This window comes from Osmerus mordax, chromosome 9, assembly GCF_038355195.1.
Source record: "Osmerus mordax isolate fOsmMor3 chromosome 9, fOsmMor3.pri, whole genome shotgun sequence".
Lineage (NCBI taxonomy): Eukaryota > Metazoa > Chordata > Actinopteri > Osmeriformes > Osmeridae > Osmerus > Osmerus mordax.
This window is the reverse complement of record NC_090058.1, coordinates 4,337,924-4,361,194: the sequence shown is the minus strand read 5'-3', so window position 1 is coordinate 4,361,194 and position 23,271 is coordinate 4,337,924. Positions and strand designations below refer to the sequence as shown.

Here is a 23,271-nt window from a genome sequence, read left to right as displayed (position 1 = left end):
TCTCGTGATATTTTCAGGCATTTAGCCTACTCATATTGCATTCATTCATTAATAAAGAACCCCCTTTGAAGATTATTCTACGACGTTACCGGCAGAAGATAGAATCGCGATTCAAACAGTACCATCTTCTAACTGAAAATATGCCCTTGCCGAAGGCAAAGCACACCCAATGAGAGTTAGCCGTAACTATAACTAGAAAAAATCTGAACTTAGTCACTTGAGCCATGCAGTGTAAATGCAGCCTAACCCTTAAGAGTAGTGATATTTATAAATGAACAGTCAATCGAAAATATGCTTCCTAAACAAAAACAGTATTTTTGTGTAAAAAGTAACATTTATTAAACAAGTAAATTATTCAAATGGGATACATCAAAATATTTATATTCCCAAATTCACAGTGTCACATCGGTTCCAATGAAATCTGATGTCTATCCAACCAGCCTCTCCTGGCATGGTAGCAGCAGTATCATGGGAAGCATCAGTCCTCCAGCAGGATGTCCATCTCCTGGCATGGTAGCAGCAGTGCATCATGGGAAGCGTCAGTCCTCCAGCAGGATGTCCATCTCCTCCATGGGGAGCCTCAGTCTCAACTCCTTCTCTGTCAGCAGGTCCAGATACTCCTGCATGTGCTCTGGGAACAGACGCACCGCATCCATGTACACTCCCTGTGGAGAGACACACAGAGTTTAGATACAGAATGGAGTTAAAAAGGTACTCAACGTTTTACACTGCACACACACAGTCGTATGATATAATTTGTAGGGGTCGGGGAAAAAATCGATTCACATTCGAAACGCGATTCAGTCTTCTAGCGATTCACATCGATTCACAAATGTAAAAAATCGATGTTATCGGGGCTATGTATTATTATTTTTTTCTTGGAAAAATTGTGCATAGATTTTTTTATCGAATCGTGACCCCAAGAATCGATTCGAATCGTGAGGTACCAAAAAGATTCCCACCCCTAATATTTTGTATTATGTGCTGACCTTGGCCCAGGGGACATCCTGTAAAGCCTTGTAGAAGACAGCCCTGCCCTTCTCCACACTCCCATCAGACACCTGGACAACACACAACATCACCACACAAATGGAAACATTACTCATCACAACTATACACAAAGAAACATGACAACCTTAACACACTAAAATGCAGATACAGCTGGTGTTATATCATCTACTGGAAGGTTGTTGTAAAAGTGTGTGTTTCCTGTTCCTGTCTCACCAGGAAGTGCATGTTCATCCTCCACAGTAGAGGACAGTGGGTCCCCTGCTCGGTCGCTAGGGCGTTCTCAAACAGCGAGCGGATACGGTTGCTAAGTCCGTTCTCTGGCAGGGTGGGGAGTGCTTCGCCTTGGGAACAAGACCTGTACATAGAGACACCCATAGAACAACATTACATCTCATACCCTTCACACAACCCTGATATGTTACAAGGCACAGAGACATGGTTTTGCAACTAAAACAATCTAGAATCAGCTCCTCAGTTCTCACCTGATGGCAGAATCCAGAAGCTGCTTCCTGTGCTGCTCCGCGCTGATGGCAAAGAGCCGAGGCACCACACTGGCACAGCCCCTGGCAATGCCGTGGCAGAACCTCCGCGCCCTGCCGGCACTGTGGTAACGGTTTTCCACCTGTACATAGAGCCTCCACAGGGGGGCACTAGTGGGGTGGAGCTGCAGGGCAGAGGTGAGGGTCTCTCTGAGGGGTCTCAGCGGGTACACACTGGTGCTGGTGTGATAGTGCAACAGCGCAGCCTGCTGGACAGCCAGGTACTCGCACTCCGAGGCTAGCCGGTTAGCACTCGCTACGCTAGCTGGGCTAGGATCCGTGTTAGCATTAGCCAGGTTAGCGTCGCTGTTAGCGTCAGGCCTGGAATGGAGCTGTCCCAGCCTTTCCCTGGCCAGGCTGTACACGGCCTGAGCAGCCTCCACCCCCACAGTCAGGTACTGGAACAGGGCGTAGCAGCCCACCAGGCCCGACACCAGGCTGGGCTGGTTCCACTGCCCCAAGCCTCCAAGCTTCTGCCCCTGAGCATTCAGTTCCTTCCCGGGGTCCTCCTGCTTCTCCAGGCCAGCCAGGCAGGTGTGCAGGGCCAGTTCGTAGGTCCTCCTAGCCTTCAGCACCGCAACGGGAGCCAGCTCTCCAGAAAAAGCTGCGTAGCTCCCCCCCTCAGCTAGTTTGGTCAGAACGTACACAGCAGCTGAGCCCGTGGCTGGCCCAACCTGGCCACCCCCGGCCACGCTCTGTCCTGCTGCCTCCTCTACTTCTAGCTGGGCGTACAGCAGACAGAGGTGGCAGAGGGACGAGTCAGCCAGCCCCCCGGCTACACCCAGCACCAGGGCGGAGTCAAACACCTTGCGGGCGTCTGCCAGATTACCCAGAAGCCACTCCAGGTGTGCGTATTCGCGCCAGAGAGGCAGCCAGCCGCGGTTCTCAGGCTCCTTGAGGAGACACTTGGCCACACGCTTGCTCCTCTTCCCCTGGACGCGAAGACGACGCTTGTTGCCGTGCCGCACGCAGCGCAGCACCTGGATCAGGGAGGTGATATGAAGGTGAGCTGAATGGGGAGAGGGAAGAGCAAGAAGAGAAAGAGGGGCGTAGAGAAGAAGTGGGAAAGTAGGTACCTTGAGTTTTTCGTACTGCAGCCAGCAGAGATACAGAACTGCTCTCTGCTTGGAAGGGAATAGGGGCAGAAGCATCTGGAACACGTTGGTCAGAAACTCCTCCCCCTGCTTGCCCAGATCTGCCCACTTCCTGGCACCCTGCAGGGTGGTCATGTGTCCCACGGGGCTGACCAATGGGGCTGGGAGGTGGTACGCTGTGAGTGGCGGCTGAGCTTGGGGCACCTCCCCCAGGAGAGACAGGTCCTCAAGCAGTGAGCTCCACCAGGGGGCGGTGTGGGCAGAGGAGCAGTCTAGCGCCCCTGTAGGCAAACCCAGGAACTGCAGGAAGTGAAACATTAGACGTAGCTTGAGCTCTGGACTATTCACACGAATCAGAGACTGACCGATGTCATCAAACAGAACCTGGGGGAGAGAGGGGAAGAGAAGGAGGACATAATAACAATAAGTGTTTATAAATAAATACACCAGCTTCATAATAAAACCCATGTGCTCAGAGGCCTCAGCCAATACCTGTCTGTCTGGGTCCTCACAGTCTTCCACCGATTGGCCCTTAGCTTTGTCCGGCCTCCAGGGCAGCCAATGGTTGGCCTCACGGGATGTCTCAATGTCCAACCAGATCCTCCCCTTTGGCCAGGTCCTGTCCTTCAGCTCCTCTTCTGGATCTTCATCATCATCATCATCATCATCTGAAACACACCCATCGCTGAGGTTATACACTGTGTGTGTGCGTGTGTCTGCACGCGTGTGTGTGTGTAGTATGTTACCTGTATTAGGTAGAAGCCAGCCTCCTCTCTCCTGCTGAAGCATCCAGGCCTTCCAGCCTCGGGCGCCCCTCTCTCCCACCCTGGCCTCCCCGCTGTCCCAGAAGGGCTCGAAAAACTCTACCTGCACACACACTGTGTTGTTGAACAAGCTAGGTAATGAATGCAAATGAAGTGTTTAAGATGTCAACACATGCAGGAAGGTGGTCATTAGAACAGATTATATGCGCGATCATGCCTCAGTCTCCGACAGACACAAACGCATTCTCTCTCTCACACACACACACACACACACAAACTGTTTGACAAGTGTCACGAACGTGACACAAGCACTAGAGTAAAGCACATTTATAATCATAAACACTTGATCATCTACTGAACAGGAGATTAACCACCCATCATGTCTTCTCACTCTCTACAGTCCTATTGACACTCTGAGCCGTGTGTGTGTGTGTGTGTGTGTGTGGGTGTACCTGCTGTCTGGTGGGCAGGTCTTTAACGCTGTCTGGTTTGAAGAAGGTGAAGTCTAGCAGAGCCTGGAACAGACACGCAGCCTTCTCAGAGTGTCCCGCCTGACGCAGGAAATGACACTGCTGCACAAAGATGTCTGGCGGCCAGATGGACAGAGAGATGAGGCAGGGAAGAGGGCAGGGGAAAAAAGCAGACTCGTTAAGACAGCCCATTCCTGCATGATTCAAAGCAGGTAGATTAGTGTGCTAGGTACTTAAGAGATGAAAGCATAGGAAGCTTTAATGAGGAGGATGAGTAAGAGTGTGTGTGTTTGCGTGTATGTGTTTGTGTATGTGTGGGATGATGAGAGCGTAAAAGAAAGAAATACCAGATAATCTCTCAGGAATTAAATATTCAACAGGCCAATCAAATCCTCCACCCTCAGGTCACGTGGCTTTCAAAAGCCTTTATTACTTTCTTACTTATTCATTTTAGTATTCATGAGGTTCTGATTATTCTTATGGATAATTAGGGGATGAGAAGCCTACTGAGACTGGTCTGTTTCAGGTTTAATCAACCCTCCCTTTGACAGTTCTTTATAAGACACTACTACAGCTGACATTGTGTTAGTCACCATCAACTATTGGCCTCTTCTGTTACTTTGTCTCCTCTCCTCCTTGAGGGAATCTTCGACATCCTCTACAGCTATGACCAAGCCAGTCATTTCAGGGATTTTCAAAAGGTCATCTGAACCACACAGCTGGGTTTCCCGCAGCACTTTTCATTTAAGGCCGCCTAAGCAACACAAACCTGCCGCCTTAACTACGTTGTTTAAAAAGATTTTTTTTTAAAGCTATATCCGCTGTTGTCTTGTTTTCTCCCTTCCATTCCAAACCGTGACCAACGCCAGTCTCCCTCTGCAGAACGCATTGGAGGAAAAACTCCCCCACCCCCCACCCCGCTCCGCCGGCAAACCCCACCCTACCACCTTAACTAACAAATTTTCTGCGGGAAACCCTGCACAGGTATGTGGGCTGAGTCAGATCCTCAAACAGGAAGCGACTTGACCAGAACAAGAAGCAGACAGACAGCTCTAATTCTGCTCCTCTGCCTGCATGTCTATAACTCAGAGGGCTTAACCAAAAACACTACAATGTTTAACCTTCATATCAAACTGTATGAAATGCATTATCCCTGCTTCACCACTCGATGGCGCCTGTGACCAGGACCAGAGATGAAGCGCCACTGACAGATCCAGATAGTTGCTTTCAGCATTCAGCTATAGAAGAAATCACTTGCAGCTGAAACCAGAGCCGGCGCATTGCACTCCATCTCTGCCTAATCCTCACCTCCCTGCATCCACCCACCCATCCATCCCTCCCCCTCTCCCTCCCTCCCTTCTGTCAGGGAAAACACTCAGGCCAGTCAGACGCTGGGCACCAGCAGGTCGATAGATGCAGCAGGACAGGAACACAGCAGGACAGCAGGAACTGGAAGAAGCACAGGGAAACCTGATCCTGCTCTGCTGTGTGTTCACGTCTGCTGTACTAATATTTACATCGGCTGTTTACATCATCCGCAACCTACAGCGCGTGGCTCCCCTTTCACGGGCAAGGCCACTGCAGCAGACGACGTGAGTCATCACACACACCTAGCCGAGCCAGTCAATCCAGGGGTGGGGGGGGGGGGGGGGGGGGGGGGGGCTGTCAGTCTGCAGTACCAGACGGCTCTGGCAGCCAGGACTAAAGGTGTGAGGGACATGCAGGAAGACCAAAGGAAAAAAAGGGAGGCTGGTTAACGTTGGTCCAGAGTAGTGTGTGAACTCATTTACCCAGCATGCTTTCCTGGGTGCCGGGCAGGGCTGGGTGTGACGTCATACTTCCATCCTGCACAGCAGCGAGCGTGCTCAGGCACTTCCCGTAGGCGGAGTTGACCTTTGACACGGAGAAGGTGCTGAAGTGACTCTGCGTGAACAGCAGGTACTCCCTCCAGATGGGGGCGCTGTTGGGATGCAGGAACACCAGCTTCCTCCACTCTTTCTGCAGGGCTGCAGGCTCGCACAGCTCCCGGCTCAGACGCAGCCTCTCCAGCTGCAGGGCCACGCACCCCGGGTTACTCTCCAACGCGCGCTCCGCGATGCTCATCTTCTTCTCCACAGACGCTCGCAACGACCGTCCGCCACGCTCCGCCTCCCTCGATCCCCCCTCCCCCCCAAACCCTCCCGCATCCCACAGTTCATCCTGGAAGGAGAGATGAGGGGAGAAAAGAGGAGTAAAAGTCAGTAAAAGCAGCAACTCGTGGTTAATGTAACAGTGCCCATCTAACTACGTACCAACCATCTAACTATATACCAACCATCTAACTATGTACCAACCATCTAACTATGTACCAACCATCTAACTATGTACCAACAATCTAACTATGTACCAACAATCTAACTATGTACCAACCATCTAACTATGTACCAACCATCTAACTATGTAACTATGTACCAACCATCTAACTATGTACCAACCATCTAACTATGTACTAACCATCAAACTACATACTAACTACCTATAACTTGTTAACAGACCTGGAAGTGCAAGAACTGCAGCCAGAGCTGAGTGTCTGTGGGCGTCTCTCTCAGCCTCCTGTTGAAGTCCTCCACCCTCCCAGCCAGCAGGGCGGCGCTGCTGTCCTTGTCCCTGGAGGGCTCCTGGCCCTGCCCCTGCTCACTGTGGCCACGGCCCTGTAGCCAGAGGGAGGTGGAGTCATCGTACACCCCTAGGGGGTTGACCCAGCTCACGGGTCCAGATCCCGCCCCTGCACCCCCCTCCTTGGGGCAGAGGGGCAGGGGGATGTACTCGAGGGTGGGGCCGGGTGCAGGCGCCCCGGGGAGGGAGGGAACGGGAGGGGCTTTCAGCAGAGGGCGGGCAGAGGAGCAGAAGTAGCGCTCTGTCTGCTTCCTGTTCTTGTCAGATCGCTTCCTGTTTGAGGATTCGGACTCGGCCCAGCTGATGGCCTGCCTGCGTGGGTCCAGGCCCAGACAGGACTGGCCCTTCCTCCGGTACCTGGAACACAAGGAGACAAGTGAGCTGAGAGAGACAAGTTCAGAAGAGGAAGACTGGGGTGAGGAGAAGGTGGAGACAATAGGGGAGAGAATGATGCAAGAGGGAGAAGAAGACAGAAGGGGAAAAAAAGGGGGTGTTACCTGGCAATGTCTCCCCTGTACAGAGACTTGTACTGCCAGTTAGCAGAGTCTGCTTTGCGGTCCAGACAGAAGAGCTGGGCAGGGGGACTCTGGAGGTCATCCAGCCACGCAAACTTCCCCTCCAGCTGGCACTGGACCTGGGGCTGCTGACTGGAGAAAAAGAGACAGACAGACAGGCAGACAGACAGGCAGACAGGCAGACAGGGCAGAAAGACAGACGATCACTAAAGAGATATAAGTAACACTATCATAACCAATCTATTCTACCATGAAGGTCCTGCTCCCTGGGAAGTGTTTGAGACAGTGGGAGATCTCGGAAGATAGATGAGTTACCAACCTCTTAATGGGGAGTCTGTCCTTGAGAGAGAGAGAGAGAGTGTGTGTGTGTGTGTGTGTGTGTGTGTGTGTGTGTGTGTGTGTGTGTGTGTGTGTGTGTGTGTGTGTGTGTGTGTGTGTGTGTGTGTGTGTGTGTGTGTGTGTGTGTGTGTGTGTGTGTGTGTGTGTGTGTGTGTGTGTGTGTGTGTGTGTGTGTGTGTGCGTGCGTGTGTGTGTGGAGGGTACAATTTCAGATACAGGCTGGTTCAGAGACAAGAGACTTGGCAGTCGACCAAAATACTCAAACCTCCCCGACACGCTTCCCAGAAACACTCTCACTCTCCCTGTTTCTCACACAGTCACAGACATTGTTCGTAGTTCTAGAACGCAGGGTCGTGATTCAAGGGACACGGGTCATACCTAGGCTCCTCTGCATCCTTTTTCAGAAGGTCGCTGGGATAGACGGTGTCTGAATCCGACCCGCTGCTGTCTGAAGGCCTCCCGCTCCTCTTTCTCCTGTGCTTCTTCTTCTTCTTCTTCTTCTCCTTCTTCTTCCTCTTCTTGGACGAAACATCATTCCGGTCTTCCTCCTCCTCCTCACTTGACAACAGTCTGAAGAGTGATTCATGGATGGATTATAGGCATTCTTTACAGACAGACATACATACATACATACATACATAGATGAGACTTGATATATAAAAGGCTACCGACAGCTTACCCACCTTTGCTGCCTCTGTGCTATGCTTGAAGCCAAATATATCTAACCCTGTAGTCGCTTCTATAGTTGCCATTAGGCCTACCACACAAAGACTTTTTAAATACATCTCACAGAGCAACACATCAACTGTACAGGGCTGCAGTGAATCATGGTGGGCTGTAGGGAGTAACGGCATAACGATTTTGGAGGTTTATGATGACTGTGCAGCAGCCAGCATTGGTACCTTGTATCTGCTGCTGGCTGCTTGAGCTGGATAGACTTTTCTACCGCACGCTGGTGAAGGGAAAGAGCCTCGTCGGAGCGGAAACTTTGGTTGGTCAGCCATTCCAGTTCTGTGATGGGCAGAGGAGAAAGGAATGGTTAATCAATTGAGCAATTAGCTCTTTGAGGCATTCAGCTTTCAGCCTGAGGATGGATCAGCTCTGGTGACAGCTGCATTAAGAACGATTGAGGTATCAGTGGAGAGGGGTTGAGGGGAGAGAGGAGGGGAGGGGAGGGGAGACTGTGGTGAAGGCAGTGAAGATAGCCCAGTCCAGAGAACTGTCAATGTGAACCAGTAAGCACGCTGTAAACTGAAGCATATATACAATCTCTGTGGTTAATAAAAATGAGAAATGAGTAGATGGTGAGGTGTCAAAAGAACTGCTGACTGTGAGTCTGAGCTGGTGTAACTGCTGTTGTGCCTGTTGCTGTCCTCAGCTCCAGAGTTGAACGTTTATACATTCCCCGCGGCATTCACTTTGAGTTCTCCCTCAAATAGCAACCCACCTGTTGTTGTTACATAGCCTACTTGTTTGGACCGACACAAACTGCTGTATGTTCATGCATTTGCGTTCACATTTTTTACACTCCGTAATAAGTGAGCAATGCGAATGTGATCGCGCCAATCTAACGTAGCACTACGTTTAATATGTTTGATGATTTGATCTTCATTAAAGATTAAGACGTAGCCAAAACGTTAATTTAGCTAGACAAGAGTAGCTAAGGCAGCAGTGTTATATAGAAAGCCACTAAAAGATATTTCGACATCAGTTATGTTAACTAAGGAGACAACATATCTATAAACAAGACATGTGATTCTTACCTTTATGTGGTTCGTCAACTTTTGTACTCGCTAATCCTGCAAACGCTGGAAACAGTGCCATGTTACCGCTGCATGTAAACAGTCGCAGGGATGTGACGTCATATGAGTTGACAGCTCAAGTGGAGAATTTACTCTTGAATCCCTTCCATTACGCGAGTTTCTTGTATGCATACAGTTAATACTGTTTATATTAGTTATAACTGACTTTGTTCAAATGTGCTCACGCAGGACTCATTTTATTTCTGTGGATGGCACAGAATAAAATAAAAAGTAAACTGCACATAAAGACTTCTTTATATGCTAATCAAATAGGTCTTCTTTATCACAAAGTTGGGGTACGTCAGATCATAAATCTATATTAATAACGTAGAGTTTGTTTTTATGGTTTCATAATTTAGCCTGTAGATGTTTTCATCCATTATCTTTTAATAAATCTTTATACTGCAGATAAATATAAAATAAATCATAATGTAACGTTTACAATTTATATTGGAAATGTATGTTACACCTAATATGCCGTTTTTCAATTCTGCGACAGCATAAATATAGTTTGAGTGTATTTTGAGCGACCAATCGTAGATCACCACTCCTCCCTGCATGTATCAAACCCCCGGTCTTATTAGGAGGTGCGACTATTCGCGACTCGAATGACAGAACCTTCAGAATCAAAAGAATTGTAGAAAAAAAAATGACATTATAATTAAATCAACTCCATTATATAGTATATATTTGCGACGTCTTCCTAAAAAATGAGTTGGTTGAATCGGCGCCATTGCTTGACGCATTGCAGATCTAACGTAGCCAATCTTGAGCAGTTGTACAGTGTGCAGAATATTGCAGGTCTACTGTAACCAATGAGCAAGCTCGTCTCAAAAAGAGCTGCAATTTCTCCAGCGTCAACAGTCTGACCAGCGTGTATTCTTCCGCAGAGATAAAATAGTGCTTTGCAAAAAATAGTACGCCACTGCTCAAATTCAAGCGCAATAGCGTTCTCAACGACCTGTCAAACGGAGATACACAATGAGGCCTCTACTGTTTCAGCAGTGCAAATTCCTATGTTCACAGTAAACTGTGCTTTCAGCACTTTTAGTCTTGTTAACCTAAGGCTGCAGTGAAGTTAAGTGATACATGAAACTTTCAACTTGATTCTTTAAATAGTCTACACTTGGTAAATAGGCTACCGGACAGAAGTTATAACATCTATCATAATAACATTGTCACAACAAGTTGCAAAAGATGTGTATTTCATTACCAAAATAAGTCGTTAGGTTATCTGAATACGTATTAACAGTAGCCTAACCCATAACCGTTGGAGCTCATATTAACATGTTTTTTTTCTCCAGAACCACTTATGACCATTTGGGTTTCATTTCCAGGTGCTATATTTTCCACACTGTTACTTGTGACTAATACTATATCCTAGACCATAAAATAACACTTACAACCACTTTTAACTTGTTTGTCAGTGCGGTCTGCCATGTGAATAAGATGTTGCATGATACCATGGCCCTTGGTAACACTGGGGTGGTAACACCGACATATCTTCCCAGTTTAATAGTGTTTCTTCAGAGGCTAGTAATCATTTAAACTACTTTGGAGAAAGTGGTTTGCTTGTAGTCTGGTGCAAGCTGATAGTCAAGACTGTTCCATCTCTCCCTCACCCTTCCATCCGTGCCAAGTGTGGTGCTGATGAGAGAGAGATCCTGCCGACCCTGCAGAGAGAAAATGCGGAAGTGAGTGAGCAGGGTTTCCAGCGGCGGAGGAATACACACAGCTATATAGCAGCAGACAGTTGTGGCCACACACACCTTTCAGCCCATCATAGAGTTCCTTGGGTGCGGGTCAATCTCGTAGTCTAGCTTTAGAAAACCAAACTATACAGCACCGACAGACATGGTACGTATTATATGATACATTGAATGTGTGAGTTTGTATATGTTATTGCAGAACATTTAAGGCAGGGTGGCTGTGATTTTCATTGCATGGTAAGCCTCAACCGGAGTGCTTTCGAACTGAGCTTTCGAACCATTCAATGGAGTGGTCGCTCTGTGCGTCGATGTTGTCTGTTAGTTTTACTGATGTGAAATAGTTGTTATTTATAACCTCTCGTTGCCTATTCGGTTCTTCTTGTCGTGTAATGAATGGGTTGACGACTGCCGACTGGTCATAGACACTGATAACCGATCTGATCGGCTCTGGTGATACGAGGATGTGCCGTCTCCTATGTGCTCGACTCCACGCGCGCTGCAGATTAGACGCAGTTAACTCTGTTTTCAAGTGCTGGATGATGAATCAGAATTCCTGAAATGTGGATCTGAACGTTTAAGAGTTTCAAACGTGTGTTACGTTAAAATGTGTCCAGGCTTGGTGTTAGAGACCCTCGAGATTTTATGTCATATGCTCTCTCACACACGCTCAGGCTCTCACACATACACACACAGGCGGATAGTTGGACTTTAGAGGACTCATAGTAATGTAGCTATCTGTTGATGCGGTCCAACGGCTACCGCACATCAGAAATACAGACGCCGTTAATCACCACCTAAAATGCGGTTGTTTTTTGACTCCTTTTCTTTGCAACCCCACCCACATTTGTTACATGGAAGTGAAAAGTAGCCCCTAGACTATTTTGTCATCTCTCTGGACCAGTTCGGTCAATGTGAACGGGAGGGGTGAAGAAATAACCATCTATTTTAAATAGCATTGAAGGCAGGCTATTTCCATGTAATAATAATGAGAAGAAATTTGGTTCAAGCTTGCAGCAATGCCTGTCCCATTTTATTGGATTCATTCATCACAATCACAGCGCATGATGTAACACAACACACAATATGGACCATATGCGTCTTGACAATTTGTATATCTTTATTATGAAATCACAATTCTGCGGTAGATTCCGTGTCGAATGGGTTGATGTAATGGAACTCTTAACATGGTTTTATGACTACGCGTTTGTCATGGATCCAGATGAAGACATCTCCGGTCGGGCAGATCATCACAGACACTTGATACACACCGACTGACTAAGGTTCTGTTCGGTTTACCGTTTCTTAATTGCTCTCTCAAGGAGCCCATCGTTCAGGAGACGCGCCTCACTTCGCGCCCGCCGTGGGAGGGTGGATGAGGTTGTGTAACCAGCGGGGAAGGGGAGGGGGGGGGTGAAAACATGCATCTCAGATTAAATGATGTTCTAGTGCTAAAAGCACGCCTTGTTTCCCCGAGAGTATGGAAGGAATGCATCCAAAGGAGTGGGAATAACAAAGCTATGTATTGTCTCAACATAACCATAAACACAATCACTCTCAGTCATAACTGCAGGGAAACGATGGATTTAATCTCCTTCTGTTCCAAGTTGTAGAACGATGACGGTTCTCAGCCTACTCTCCAGTCACACCCAGTCACACAAACCCAGAGTTGAGGAGAATATGGAAGAGAGGAGAAGAGGGCAAGAGAGAATCTTCAAAAAGACCTCCACAGAGACCTAAAATCCTTTGAAATGTCCTAGTAAAAGCATTGAAAGGATCTCACTGAACTGGGTTGCTGTGGTGCAAAAGACCTTGAAAAGCTTTCTAAGAGGACAGTGTAGAAAGTCTAAGCCATTTGAGTGGGCAGCGCTGAACAGTTCTTGTGTCTCCATGCAGAACAAGATACAGTATTATCCTCGGTTCACCATCTCAGAATACCCACAGGCACCATGCTAGCGTACACTGACTCTGGTGACTGGCTAACTTGCTGGCTGACTAACTAGATAAATAACTCATTGACTGAATGGCTTTGTTCTCAGTCTAGATAGCAATACAGACTACCTGACTGACTCACCTGTTTTACAGCCTGTTACTACAGTTACAGTCATAACTGGTAAAGTCACTTACAAGCCTGCTCCTGTTCCTGACACTGTGGGATAGCTTTTCCAGGATGCAGTTATGAGGGAAGTTACCATGGTGTACTGTTGGCCACCGTTCCCACTGTGGGTGGTATGATGTTGAGTCCCTTCTGGAGTCCGCTATGACATGGGTGGGTGTGTGGTTGCCATGGTGAGCGGTAGATAGCTGGCCAGGTTTTTTAGCTCAGTAGGCCAGCAGCATAGCAGTCACATCCAGGCCAGATTCCTGGCAAGCCCTGCACACTGCTTCGCAATCCAGGCCAGATTCCTGAGAGGAGTGAGTGTGTGAGTGAGGGTGTGTGTTGGGAGGGGGGTGATGTTGGAGGTAACTGTGGATCAGGCAGGGTTGCAGTGTTTCTACAGAGGGCCCCCGGCTGCAGTATCTTCTGCATGCAGTCGCAGATAATCCATTGCAATCCTGGAGAGCAGGTAGAGGTGAGGTCTTCTGGGTCAGACTGCTGCTACATAGCAGGACCCTGGAGCTGTGGAGGTCTATTCTTGTCATCTCTAAGGAGAGCGTGGCTCCAGAGGCTGTGTGTCTGTGGGCAGTGTACAGGGTGCGTCAGGAGGAGAGGTGAGAGCTGTGTGTCTGTGGGCAGTGTACAGGGTGCGTCAGGAGGAGAGGTGAGAGCTATGTGTCTGTGGGCAGTGTACAGGGTGCGTCAGGAGGATATGTGAGAGCTATGTGTCTGTGGGCAGTGTACAGGGTGCGTCAGGAGGAGAGGTGAGAGCTGTGTGTGTGTGTGTGTTGTCTGCACGCTGACCTGGCACACGGCGTCACGTGAACATCTGGTCATGTGACCTGTCCCTAATCAGGGAAATGACCTGTCTTCCTGGGGGGCTGTAACGGTAGCGATATGCTGACAGACCGGCTCGTGGTGAAAACCACCCGGCAACACATCAGTCACTCAAGCAACAGGCCTCTGTTGAAACGTTGAAATGGAGGAAGTGGTGTCTCCGGACACCCAACACCTCTTCAGCAGGAGGTGGACACGTCAGCAGTCAGTCCAACCATACCACCCCAGGGCTGAACTGACCAGCTCTCACCCTGACCTACGCTGCCCTGGCAGGGCTGGACTGGGCTGGGCACCCCCTGCGTACCCTTTCAGCACCAGACACCTCCTGGCGGGGCCTGAGGATAGACACACTCTCTAGATACACCGTGATAACCACACAGAGACTGAGAGAGCCAGTCAAGCAGACAGACTGGTAGAAAGTAAGAAAGATAGACACAGGCAGACAGACAGACGGACTCTGACAGACAACTTGGCAGACAGAGAGAGAGACAGACAGTTTGAGATCACAGCGAGGGACCGAGAAACATCCGGGGAAGAGAGGCAGCCGGACAGGAGGTGTAACAGGCGGGAGGGACAGACAGGTGACCAGCCATGCTGCCTAAGAAGCGAGCCCTGTACCTGGAGCAGGACCTGGTGTCTCTGTCCATGGTCTACGAGCTCCTGGACCAGCAGCAGTTCTTCTACCAGGAGCTCATCCAGCAGCAGGAGAGGAACTACAGGAGCTTCTTGCAGATGCTGGTGGACTCCACCTCCTCGCGCTTCGACGGCCTGGTCAAGGAGCTGCAGGACTTGAAGAACGGCCTGCAGAGCACTCGCAAGGACCTGGCCGAGGTCAAGCGCCAGGGCGGGCAGAACGCCAAGCGGGCGGAGTTCCTAGCCGAGGGGCTGGTGATGGTGCGGGGGGCCATGGACGGACTGACGGCCAGGGGGGTGGGGGGGGCGGGGGCCACTGGGGAGTTGAAGGCTAAGAAGGCTCCTCTCCTCTCCGGGAGGGACGGGGGCAGGAAGGAGCCCTGGCCGGACACAGAGCCCAAGGCTAAGAGACTGGTGGCAGACCTGACAGACATTCACTTTGATGCCTTTCAGGTCCAGACGCAGACACACACACCTTAACGCTCTGAACCTAAACACACACAGGTGTAACAGTAGTCAACCAGTGATGTATCGGTATGGAGCACATAGGGGTGGCTCTGTCTAGACTTTGTTTCACAATGATTGCGTTAATTTAAAGTTTGTGTTAGTGGGGTTGTTATTTTGTACTGGGCAGACTGTGGTCATGGCAGACTGGTCTGGGTGGGTGTGGATCAGGCTGTGGGGTCTCATTAATGCTGTTTAAAGAGGCCAACTGTCTGACTGCCCCATCAACTTGTTAGGTTGTTGACAGGCTGGCTCTTTGACTGTCTGTCTCTGTGGAGATGAAGGCTGTCAGGCTGTTTGGCTGGCTGTGTGTTTGTCCGGCTGGTTAGGCATCTGCCCCCTGATACATATTCATTCTCATGAATATGTATGTGTTTGTAATAATTAGCAGGATATGTAAATTAGACAAGGGAATCAATGCCCGTGCATCAGAAGAGCCAATCAGAATGTTCCATTTTAAGCAGCTGTGAGTTTGGATTGGCTAGGGCTGGTCTCTCAAATCCGGTGAGGGTGGGCAGTGACATCTGTGTTTACTCCACAAACCAGTACACCTACATACTGTCCCCTGTCTGCAGTGCATATATAATAGTGCTTATTCTGTTGTTCATAAGACTGCATACATTGCACTGCATATGTTGATGAACTCTCTGGTGTCCCACTTCCTCCCCCAGGCGGACCAGCTCACAGAGGAACAGATCGCTGGTAAGCAGCTGTGGCAGCTAGTGTGACTGCTACTCCCTGATGGAACCAGCAGTGAGGATAGCTGCAGTGTGTTTACTACAGACAGTCCTTAAGCTGCACTATGTACTATAGTATGTATACTAGAGAAAGTCCTAAAGCAGCACTATGTAGTATAGTATTATGTTTACCAGAGATAGTCGTTAAGCTGTACATGTACCATAGTAGAATGTGAGACAACTTATTATCCAAGACCTGGACAATGTGTATCTGCACCAGGTCCTACATATGAACCGTGTACCTTGTGTGAGTGCGTGTGAGTCAGACGGCTGTAGAAGACACTCAGCCATGCCGGCTGTGTTCTCTCCCCGCTGTGCAGAGTTCAAGGAGGCGTTCTCCCTGTTCGACAAGGACGGAGACGGCACCATCACCACCAAGGAGCTGGGCACAGTCATGAGGTCACTGGGTCAGAACCCCACAGAGGCCGAGCTGCAGGACATGATCAACGAGGTGGACGCAGACGGTGAGTGTGTGTGTGTGTGTGTGCCTGTGTGCGTGTGTGTGGACCATATGGATTGTAGGTTCTTCCAACAACCAGCTTTTGAAGGACCTGAATGCCTTCAGGCCGGGGTGTAGCTGCTCCAGAGACAGGTGTCTGGCTCTGTAGACTGGATCAGGAGTATGCCAGGACGTAGCAGCTGTCAAGCACATGCCCACACACACAGGCTACTAAAAAGATTTACTACTGAGGATTACTGTTGTGTGTGTGTGTGTGTTGCTGGTGTAATGGGGTTATCCTTCCCCCCCCTGATCTTGTGAACTAGTCAAGCAGTGCCTGCATGTAATCTTGTCATGGATCTAACCAACCTGGTCACCTGACTTCACCTCACACACCCGACCTCTGACCCCCACTGCTTTCTCTCGGTTACCAGGCAACGGGACCATTGACTTCCCAGAGTTCCTGACGATGATGGCGAGGAAGATGAAGGACACGGACAGTGAGGAGGAGATCCGAGAGGCCTTCAGGGTATTCGACAAGGTGGGTCGCTGCCCCGTGTGTGTGTTTGTGCCCAGAAACATGTGTGTGTGTGTGACCGTGCGTTCTGGCCCTCCGCCGCAGGATGGTAACGGCTACATCAGTGCAGCCGAGCTGCGTCACGTGATGACGAACCTGGGGGAGAAGCTGACAGACGAGGAGGTGGACGAGATGATCAGAGAAGCCGACATCGACGGAGACGGACAGGTCAACTACGAAGGTACGCGCTCGCACGCAAGACCGCACGCACGACCACCATCTATGGATCTACACGCTCTCTCTTTCTGTCACTCTCTCTGTCACTGTCTTTAACTGTCTCTCTCTCCCTCTCTCTGTTTCTCTCTCTGTCACTGTCTTTAACTGTCTCTCTCCCTCTCTCTGTCTCTCTGTCACTGTCTTTAACTGTCTCTCTCTGTCTCTCTTTCTGTCACTGTCTTTAACTGTCTCTCTCCCTCTCTCTGTCTCTCTCTCTGTCACTGTCTTTAACTGTCTCTCTCTCCCTCTCTTTGTCTCTCTCTCCGTCACTGTCTTTAACTGTCTCTCTCTCCCTCTCTCTGTCTTTGGGATATAGCTATATCCTCTCCTCTAGCAATAATATGATGTTGTGCCAATGTAACCAGAACAACAATCTCCACGGTAGCAATGACAGGAGATGACTCGTTGTTTTAATTGCGCAAGACCAGCAGACATTCATACACCCCCTTGCAGCATCTTTCAACATAAACCTTCTAATGTTGTTGTTGCTGTTGCTATGCTCCACCCTTCTAATATGTTGTCTATTTGCTTTGCTTTTTTCTGCAGAGTTTGTACAAATGATGACAGCCAAATGAACCCCCGCCCTCCTGATCTCCTTAGAAGACAAAAAAGAATCAGTCAAATGTTTTACTTACCTCTTGCAAAAATATACATTTATTCATACTGTTTCTGTATAGAAAACATAACTGAATGTTGAAAAACAATAAATTCTGTCCACATAAAGAAGTTTAAAGAAAAAAAAAAGTTGAAAAAAAAGCAAAAACAAAAATGAGTTGCATGTACTGGTTAGTGGTCGTGTCCCAGCGCAGAGTTCAACACCAGTAATACCTGATCTAATAGGCTACCTGTTAACCAACCAGCAGCTACGCACTGCTCCAGGAGGTCCACCTCCTGGTCACATGTGCTCGTGGTGATGTTTGGGCTGGCCAATCGTCTTCTTTTATCTCCTGTTTCTGTTCTTCATGCATGCAGCTTGAGAGGCGGGGCCTCGGCGAGGCGAGGCTTAAACGTCCCGCCCCCACGATGCCCTGGGATTGGTGGGCTTCTGGACAGTCTATCTGGAAACAAGCTCTGAAGGGGGGGAGGGGGGGGGGGAAATCGCATAGAGGTTGTGTAAATGGGACATTTGCAGTTTGCTTAATGAATTACAAAAGAGATATTTTTAAGAAAATGATCATTTAAAAAAATAACTCATTTTAGATTATATGTTTGGCATGTTGGGGTTATTCAGTTTATTTGTTGTGAGTGGATATTTGGGGGGGAGGGTGGGGGGAGTGAGGTAGGGGCTGTTAGGTCCGGGTGGGGGAGGTGGGGGCAGTTGACTCGTACTTCTGTTTTTTCTGTTAGAGACCCTGGCAGGGGTTAGGAGGAGGTTGGGGAGGAGGTTGGGGGGGGGTGAGACAGAAGGAGAGTGCAGCACCGGGGTCTTGTTCTGACTGTTCATGTTGAGTTCAGTTGATCTTCATTCCAAGTTGTACATGCTAGTCTTTTAATTTTTTTTTCCAATAAAAGACCATGAACTTAACTGACCTCTTGTTTGTGTGTTTGTTTGTTTGTTTCTGGTCTAACCAATAAGCCTGGTGAATTAGTCAACACTCACAAACCAGCATGCGCACAGCACACAGACTAGGAGCCACTTACAGTACAGCAGACACTGGCTTCACCATGGCAACGCTTCTTTTTTTGGAGCCGTTACTCCTAAGTGTGTGTGCGTGAGGGTTCATGAGGACTTCTCAGAATGGTTTTCATCTGCGAACGTCTGCCTTCAGAGAACCTGTGGTTGCCAGGCAACAGCAGCATCCTGGGCCGAATGACAGGATGAGGAGAGACACGTGGGAGTTCTGAAGAGAAAGAGAGGGAGGAAGAGGGATGGAAGGCGAGATACTGAGGGAAAGGGGGGTGGACAGAGAGATGTACAGGAAGCAATACGTAGATGTAGTCAGTGAGAAAGAAAGGAATCAGGGAGATACTAGAGATGGGAAGAGAGGAAGATGAAGGAGATCAGAGGGAGATGTGCAGAAGGACTGAGCCCGCAGCTCCATCAGCCTCAGCATCCCTCCCCCCTCGTTCCCTGCCTGCCCCTTCTCCCCTCCTCCCCCTGTCCCCTCCCCCTCTCCTCTGCTATAGAAGCAGTCTTGCTGTCCCTGGTTAGCTGCTTATGCAACAGTGCTTGTTAATACAACCAGCCGAAGTACACTCCTCCATTCCTACACTGTAGCATGAGCTGTTGCCACACTCAGCTGGCTGCTACAGGTTCCTGTAGTCTCTGTGTGTGTGTGTGTGTGTGTGTGTATTTGTGTGTGCATGCATGCATGTACGTGTGTGTTTGTGTAAGTGTGTGAGAACAGTAGTGTCCTGGCTGCCACTGTGTTGTTCAGTGGTGGGGAACAGAATGTAGTGACAGAGCGTGGGAGGAGAGGAAAGAGGGATGAGGAGAGGAGAGGAGAGAACGAAAGGAGCAGGGGGAGAGGAGAGGCTGACGAGGATGCAAGGAGAGGAAGATGAGGAAGAGAGGAGAGGGGGATGAGGAAGAGAGGAGAGGGGGATGAGGAGGAGAGGAGAGGGAGATGAGGAAGAGAGGAGAGGGGGATGAGGAAGAGAGGAGAGGGGGATGAGGAGGAGAGGGAGATGAGGAAGAGAGGAGAGGGGGATGAGGAGGAGAGGAGAGGGGGATGAGGAAGAGAGGAGAGGGGGATGAGGAGGAGAGGAGAGGGGGATGAGGAGGAGAGGAGAGGGAGATGAGGAAGAGAGGAGAGGGGGATGAGGAGGAGAGGAGAGGGGGATGAGGAGGAGAGGAGAGGGAGATGAGGAAGAGAGGAGAGGGGGATGAGGAAGAGAGGAGAGGGGGATGAGGAGGAGAGGAGAGGGAGATGAGGAAGAGAGGAGAGGGGGATGAGGAGGAGAGGAGAAGGGGATGAGGAGGAGAGGATAGGGGGATGAGGAGGAGAGGAGAGGGAGATGAGGAAGAGAGGTGAGGGGGATGAGGAAGAGAGGAGAGGGGGATGAGGAGGAGAGGAGAGGGGGATGAGGAGGAGAGGAGAGGGAGATGAGGAAGAGAGGAGAGGGGGATGAGGAAGAGAGGAGAGGGGGATGAGGAGGAGAGGAGAGGGGGATGAGGAGGAGAGGAGAGGGAGATGAGGAAGAGAAGTGAGGGGGATGAGGAGAAGAGGAGAGGGGGATGAGAAGAGGCTCAGCGTAGCGTGATGTGCCACAGGCCCACGCGTTGATAGACAAGCTACATTTACAGTGTCTGTGTGTGTGTGTCTGTGTAGTGGATGTCATGTAACTGTATATGTTTGTGTTAGCACAGTGTATGTGTGTTTTTCTTGCAAGCGTAAGTGCACACACACACACTTATAATAAATCAAAGTATAGCTGAATAATGGAGAACAGAAGAGATGATGAAACAGAGTGTAAGAGTTTTTTCAGGCAAAAAGAGCTTCCCTGTTAACCTGACCCTGTGTGTTTGTGAGTTTGCCTGGATTAGTGTCTGTGAGTGCATGCATGAGTTTGCATGTGTGTGTCTGTGAGTGTGCCTGTATGTGTGTGTGTGTCTGTGTGTGCCTGTATGTGTGTGTGTGTCTGTGTGTGTGCCTGTATGTGTGTGTGTGTGTCTGTGTGTGTGCCTGTATGTGTGTGTGTGTCTGTGCCTGTATGTGTGTGTGTGTCTGTGTGTGTGCCTGTATGTGTTTGTGTGTCTGTGTGTGTGCCTGTATGTGTGTGTGTGTGTGTCTGTGCCTGTATGTGTGTGTGTGTCTGTGTGTGTGCCTGTATGTGTGTGTGTACACCTCCTGGAGCAGGGCCCACCCTGGAGTCAGAGTCGTCCTCTCTCCGGGCACATCCTGCCTCCCTGGGGGAGCCAGCACACCTGACCCCTCTGGCCTCCAGGTGAACTCTGTGTCATGTCATTCTCTCTGACACACCAATTCATTAACTGAGGGTGGAGGTCACCTAGTCGGGACTATGTCTCTTATCACATTTCCAGGAGACCCAACACACACACACTTACACACACACACACTTACACACACACATAGGACAGGGACAATATGCAGTGGCCACCTCAGCCTCTGTTAGAAACACCTTTCGTGTACATGTACTGGAATCTGGATCAAGTATGTTAATAAAGCTACCAGACCCCAGTCAGGAGGCTGGCCACCCAGAGGGTTATGGCTGTTCCTGGGTTCCCCAGCGGGCAGGCCTGCAGAGGGCTGTGGCCGTCTGAGGGCTAGCAGAGGGCTGTGAGGTGGCCCCTGGGGGGGCCGTCTGAGGGGGCACCCCGGCTCAGGAGGGCTCACAATAAAGCATGACTTTGCAGAAAGAAGCTCTGGAGAAAGAGGACCAGCAGATTAATTACTTCCTGTTTTCTTCAAAGAGGAAGTAGGCCACAGGGGAAATCAGCGAATACGTGTTCTGCAGCTCCAGAGACGGAGGTTAGGGGGCTGTACAGTGTCTCCATTCACCTCTCCACCAAACCTCATTAAACTTCAATAAACAAGAAGTATAGTATATATATAAACACTCAATCATACTAAACCAACTCCATCTCACCCACACCCTAACACCCTCCAACCCCTCCTGGGGCCCTCAGTTTCATCCAGGGAGAGCAGGGCTGGGAGGGAGTGTGTCAGAGAAGATGGGTTTCTGGAATGCCATTCAGGGGCTTCATTCAACCCCAGCTGTTCAGAGCGGGGCTCAGTCTGAAGTCAGGAGTGCGTGAGCCCAAGGAGCAGGGCTGAGGCAGGCCTGAGGCAGGGCTGAGGCAGGGCCAGGCTGCTGGAGAGTTCACAACCTCCTGGCTGACTGGCACACCAGAGAAACATGATGCTCCTGGTCAGACCAGTCTGTCATTGTGTGTTTGTGTGTGTGTATGTGTGTGTGTATTCGGACTTCTAAGTTGCATCCCCTGCCTGTGACCTCAGATCATAAGTTTGAGTGTGTGTGTGTATACAGGTGAGAGTTGGCTGTTTGAGTGTGTGTGTGGAGGAGGGTCAGGAGAGAGTCACCTGTGTGTGTGTGTGTGTGCCTGCAGCCTGTCATCGGAGGATTAGCACGCGTGTGGTACCCCTGACAGTCTTTGTCCTATCGTGTCACAGCTCTGAGATCCCCCCCGGGCAGAAAGATCCAGGCTACGGCCTCCTGGGCCGTACACACACACACACACACACACACACACCCACACACACATATGCTCATACACTTACACAAACACACATGTGCTCACATACACACATACTCCACTGAGGTGGAGGTTTTGTGTAGTGTTAATTAGTGTGGTTAGGGTTATTATTATTATTATTATTAGGGTTAGGGTTATTATTATTATTATTATTAGGGTTAGGGTTATTATTATTATTATTAGGGTGAGGGTTATTATTATTATTATTATTAGGGTTAGGGTTATTATTATTATTATTATTAGGGTTAGGGTTATTATTATTATTATTATTAGGGTTAGGGTTATTATTATTATTATTATTAGGGTTATTATTATTATTATTATTAGGGTTAGGGTTATTATTATTATTAGGGTTAGGGTTATTATTATTAGATGTAGCATTTTAATGCCCATATTTGAATGGTCCGGCAGGATAGGGTTAATTGGTGTGGTTAATCATCACGCATAGTTCTCAGAAAAGTCTCTCCTACAGGGAGTGATGTTGCCAGACAACAACTGTACCCAATATAATAGAAAGCAGCACTTAAGGTGTTGTTGAGCTTTAATGCCAGAGAAAAACAGACAGAGAGAGAAGCCCCAGAAGGTTCTATTAATACCTGTCTCACCTCTATTCCTGGTCCAGCCCAGTTCTCCAGAGATGTAGACTGTTCCTTTCCATTATCTAAGAAACACTGATTTGTTCGTTTGGTATAATTGCATACACACATTGCTAGGCTCTATCACATCATATGCAAGTAACTCATATTATTATTATCGTTACTAGTAGGTCAACGTTACAGTAAAGATGTAGAAGTCTTAACTATGAATCTACATTATTACTTCCACAGGCTTGTATCTGGCCTCTGTCAGACCTAGAAATCTCTCACACTCCTTCCTCTAACACTATGACCTGGTTGGCCTCAGATGTGAAACTGCAGTCTTATTAGTTAAGTTTCTAAGTTTCTAAGTTATCATACTGTCATCACTGTAGGTACATAGGCTCTAGGTTAACTTGCTGTCTTCACCGTAGATATATAACCGTTTACTTGAGGGTTTAGGTTGGTTGAGGTGCAGTTCTGTGGGAGTATGTGAAGTCCTCCGTGACATTGCTTGTAAAAAGAGCTTCACAAATAAAATTTGATTGAATTTACTGTCAAGGTAGATATATAGGCCCTAG

The 23,271-nt window shown here is 49.0% G+C and overlaps 2 protein-coding genes across 2 annotated transcripts; one reads left to right on the top strand and one right to left on the bottom strand.

The window, feature by feature from the left end:
• Positions 1-327: 327 nt before the first annotated feature.
• nrde2 (NRDE-2, necessary for RNA interference, domain containing) lies at positions 328-9,215 on the bottom strand. The gene is made up of 14 exons (XM_067242700.1): positions 9,151-9,215; positions 8,290-8,398; positions 7,766-7,957; positions 7,031-7,180; positions 6,413-6,890; positions 5,669-6,077; positions 3,861-3,994; positions 3,391-3,511; positions 3,137-3,312; positions 2,627-3,028; positions 1,494-2,530; positions 1,225-1,366; positions 990-1,061; positions 328-665 (listed from the first exon to the last, which is right to left on the bottom strand). The coding sequence occupies exons 1-14, from the start codon at positions 9,209-9,211 to the stop codon at positions 540-542; spliced, it is 3,609 nt and encodes a 1,202-aa protein (XP_067098801.1). The 5' UTR covers positions 9,212-9,215; the 3' UTR covers positions 328-539.
• A 1,694-nt stretch (positions 9,216-10,909) lies between these two features.
• calm1a (calmodulin 1a) lies at positions 10,910-17,705 on the top strand. Its single transcript, XM_067242708.1, has 6 exons — positions 10,910-11,046; positions 15,639-15,669; positions 16,025-16,168; positions 16,578-16,684; positions 16,766-16,901; positions 17,483-17,705. The coding sequence occupies exons 1-6, from the start codon at positions 11,044-11,046 to the stop codon at positions 17,509-17,511; spliced, it is 450 nt and encodes a 149-aa protein (XP_067098809.1). The 5' UTR covers positions 10,910-11,043; the 3' UTR covers positions 17,512-17,705.
• The last annotated feature ends 5,566 nt before the right edge of the window (positions 17,706-23,271 follow it).

Excerpts from the sequence above, each read along its gene's own strand:
- nrde2 (XM_067242700.1), bottom strand. The coding sequence starts at position 9,211 with ATGGCACTGTTTCCAGCGTTTGCAGGATTAGCGAGTACAAAAGTTGAC. Across the intron at positions 2,531-2,626 it reads TGCAGTACGAAAAACTCAAG|GTGCTGCGCTGCGTGCGGCA; the intron begins GTACCTACTTTC and ends TCCCTGATCCAG. Across the intron at positions 666-989 it reads AGGATGTCCCCTGGGCCAAG|GGAGTGTACATGGATGCGGT; the intron begins GTCAGCACATAA and ends GTCTCTCCACAG.
- calm1a (XM_067242708.1), top strand. Across the intron at positions 16,169-16,577 it reads CAACGAGGTGGACGCAGACG|GCAACGGGACCATTGACTTC; the intron begins GTGAGTGTGTGT and ends CTCGGTTACCAG. Across the intron at positions 16,685-16,765 it reads CCTTCAGGGTATTCGACAAG|GATGGTAACGGCTACATCAG; the intron begins GTGGGTCGCTGC and ends CCTCCGCCGCAG.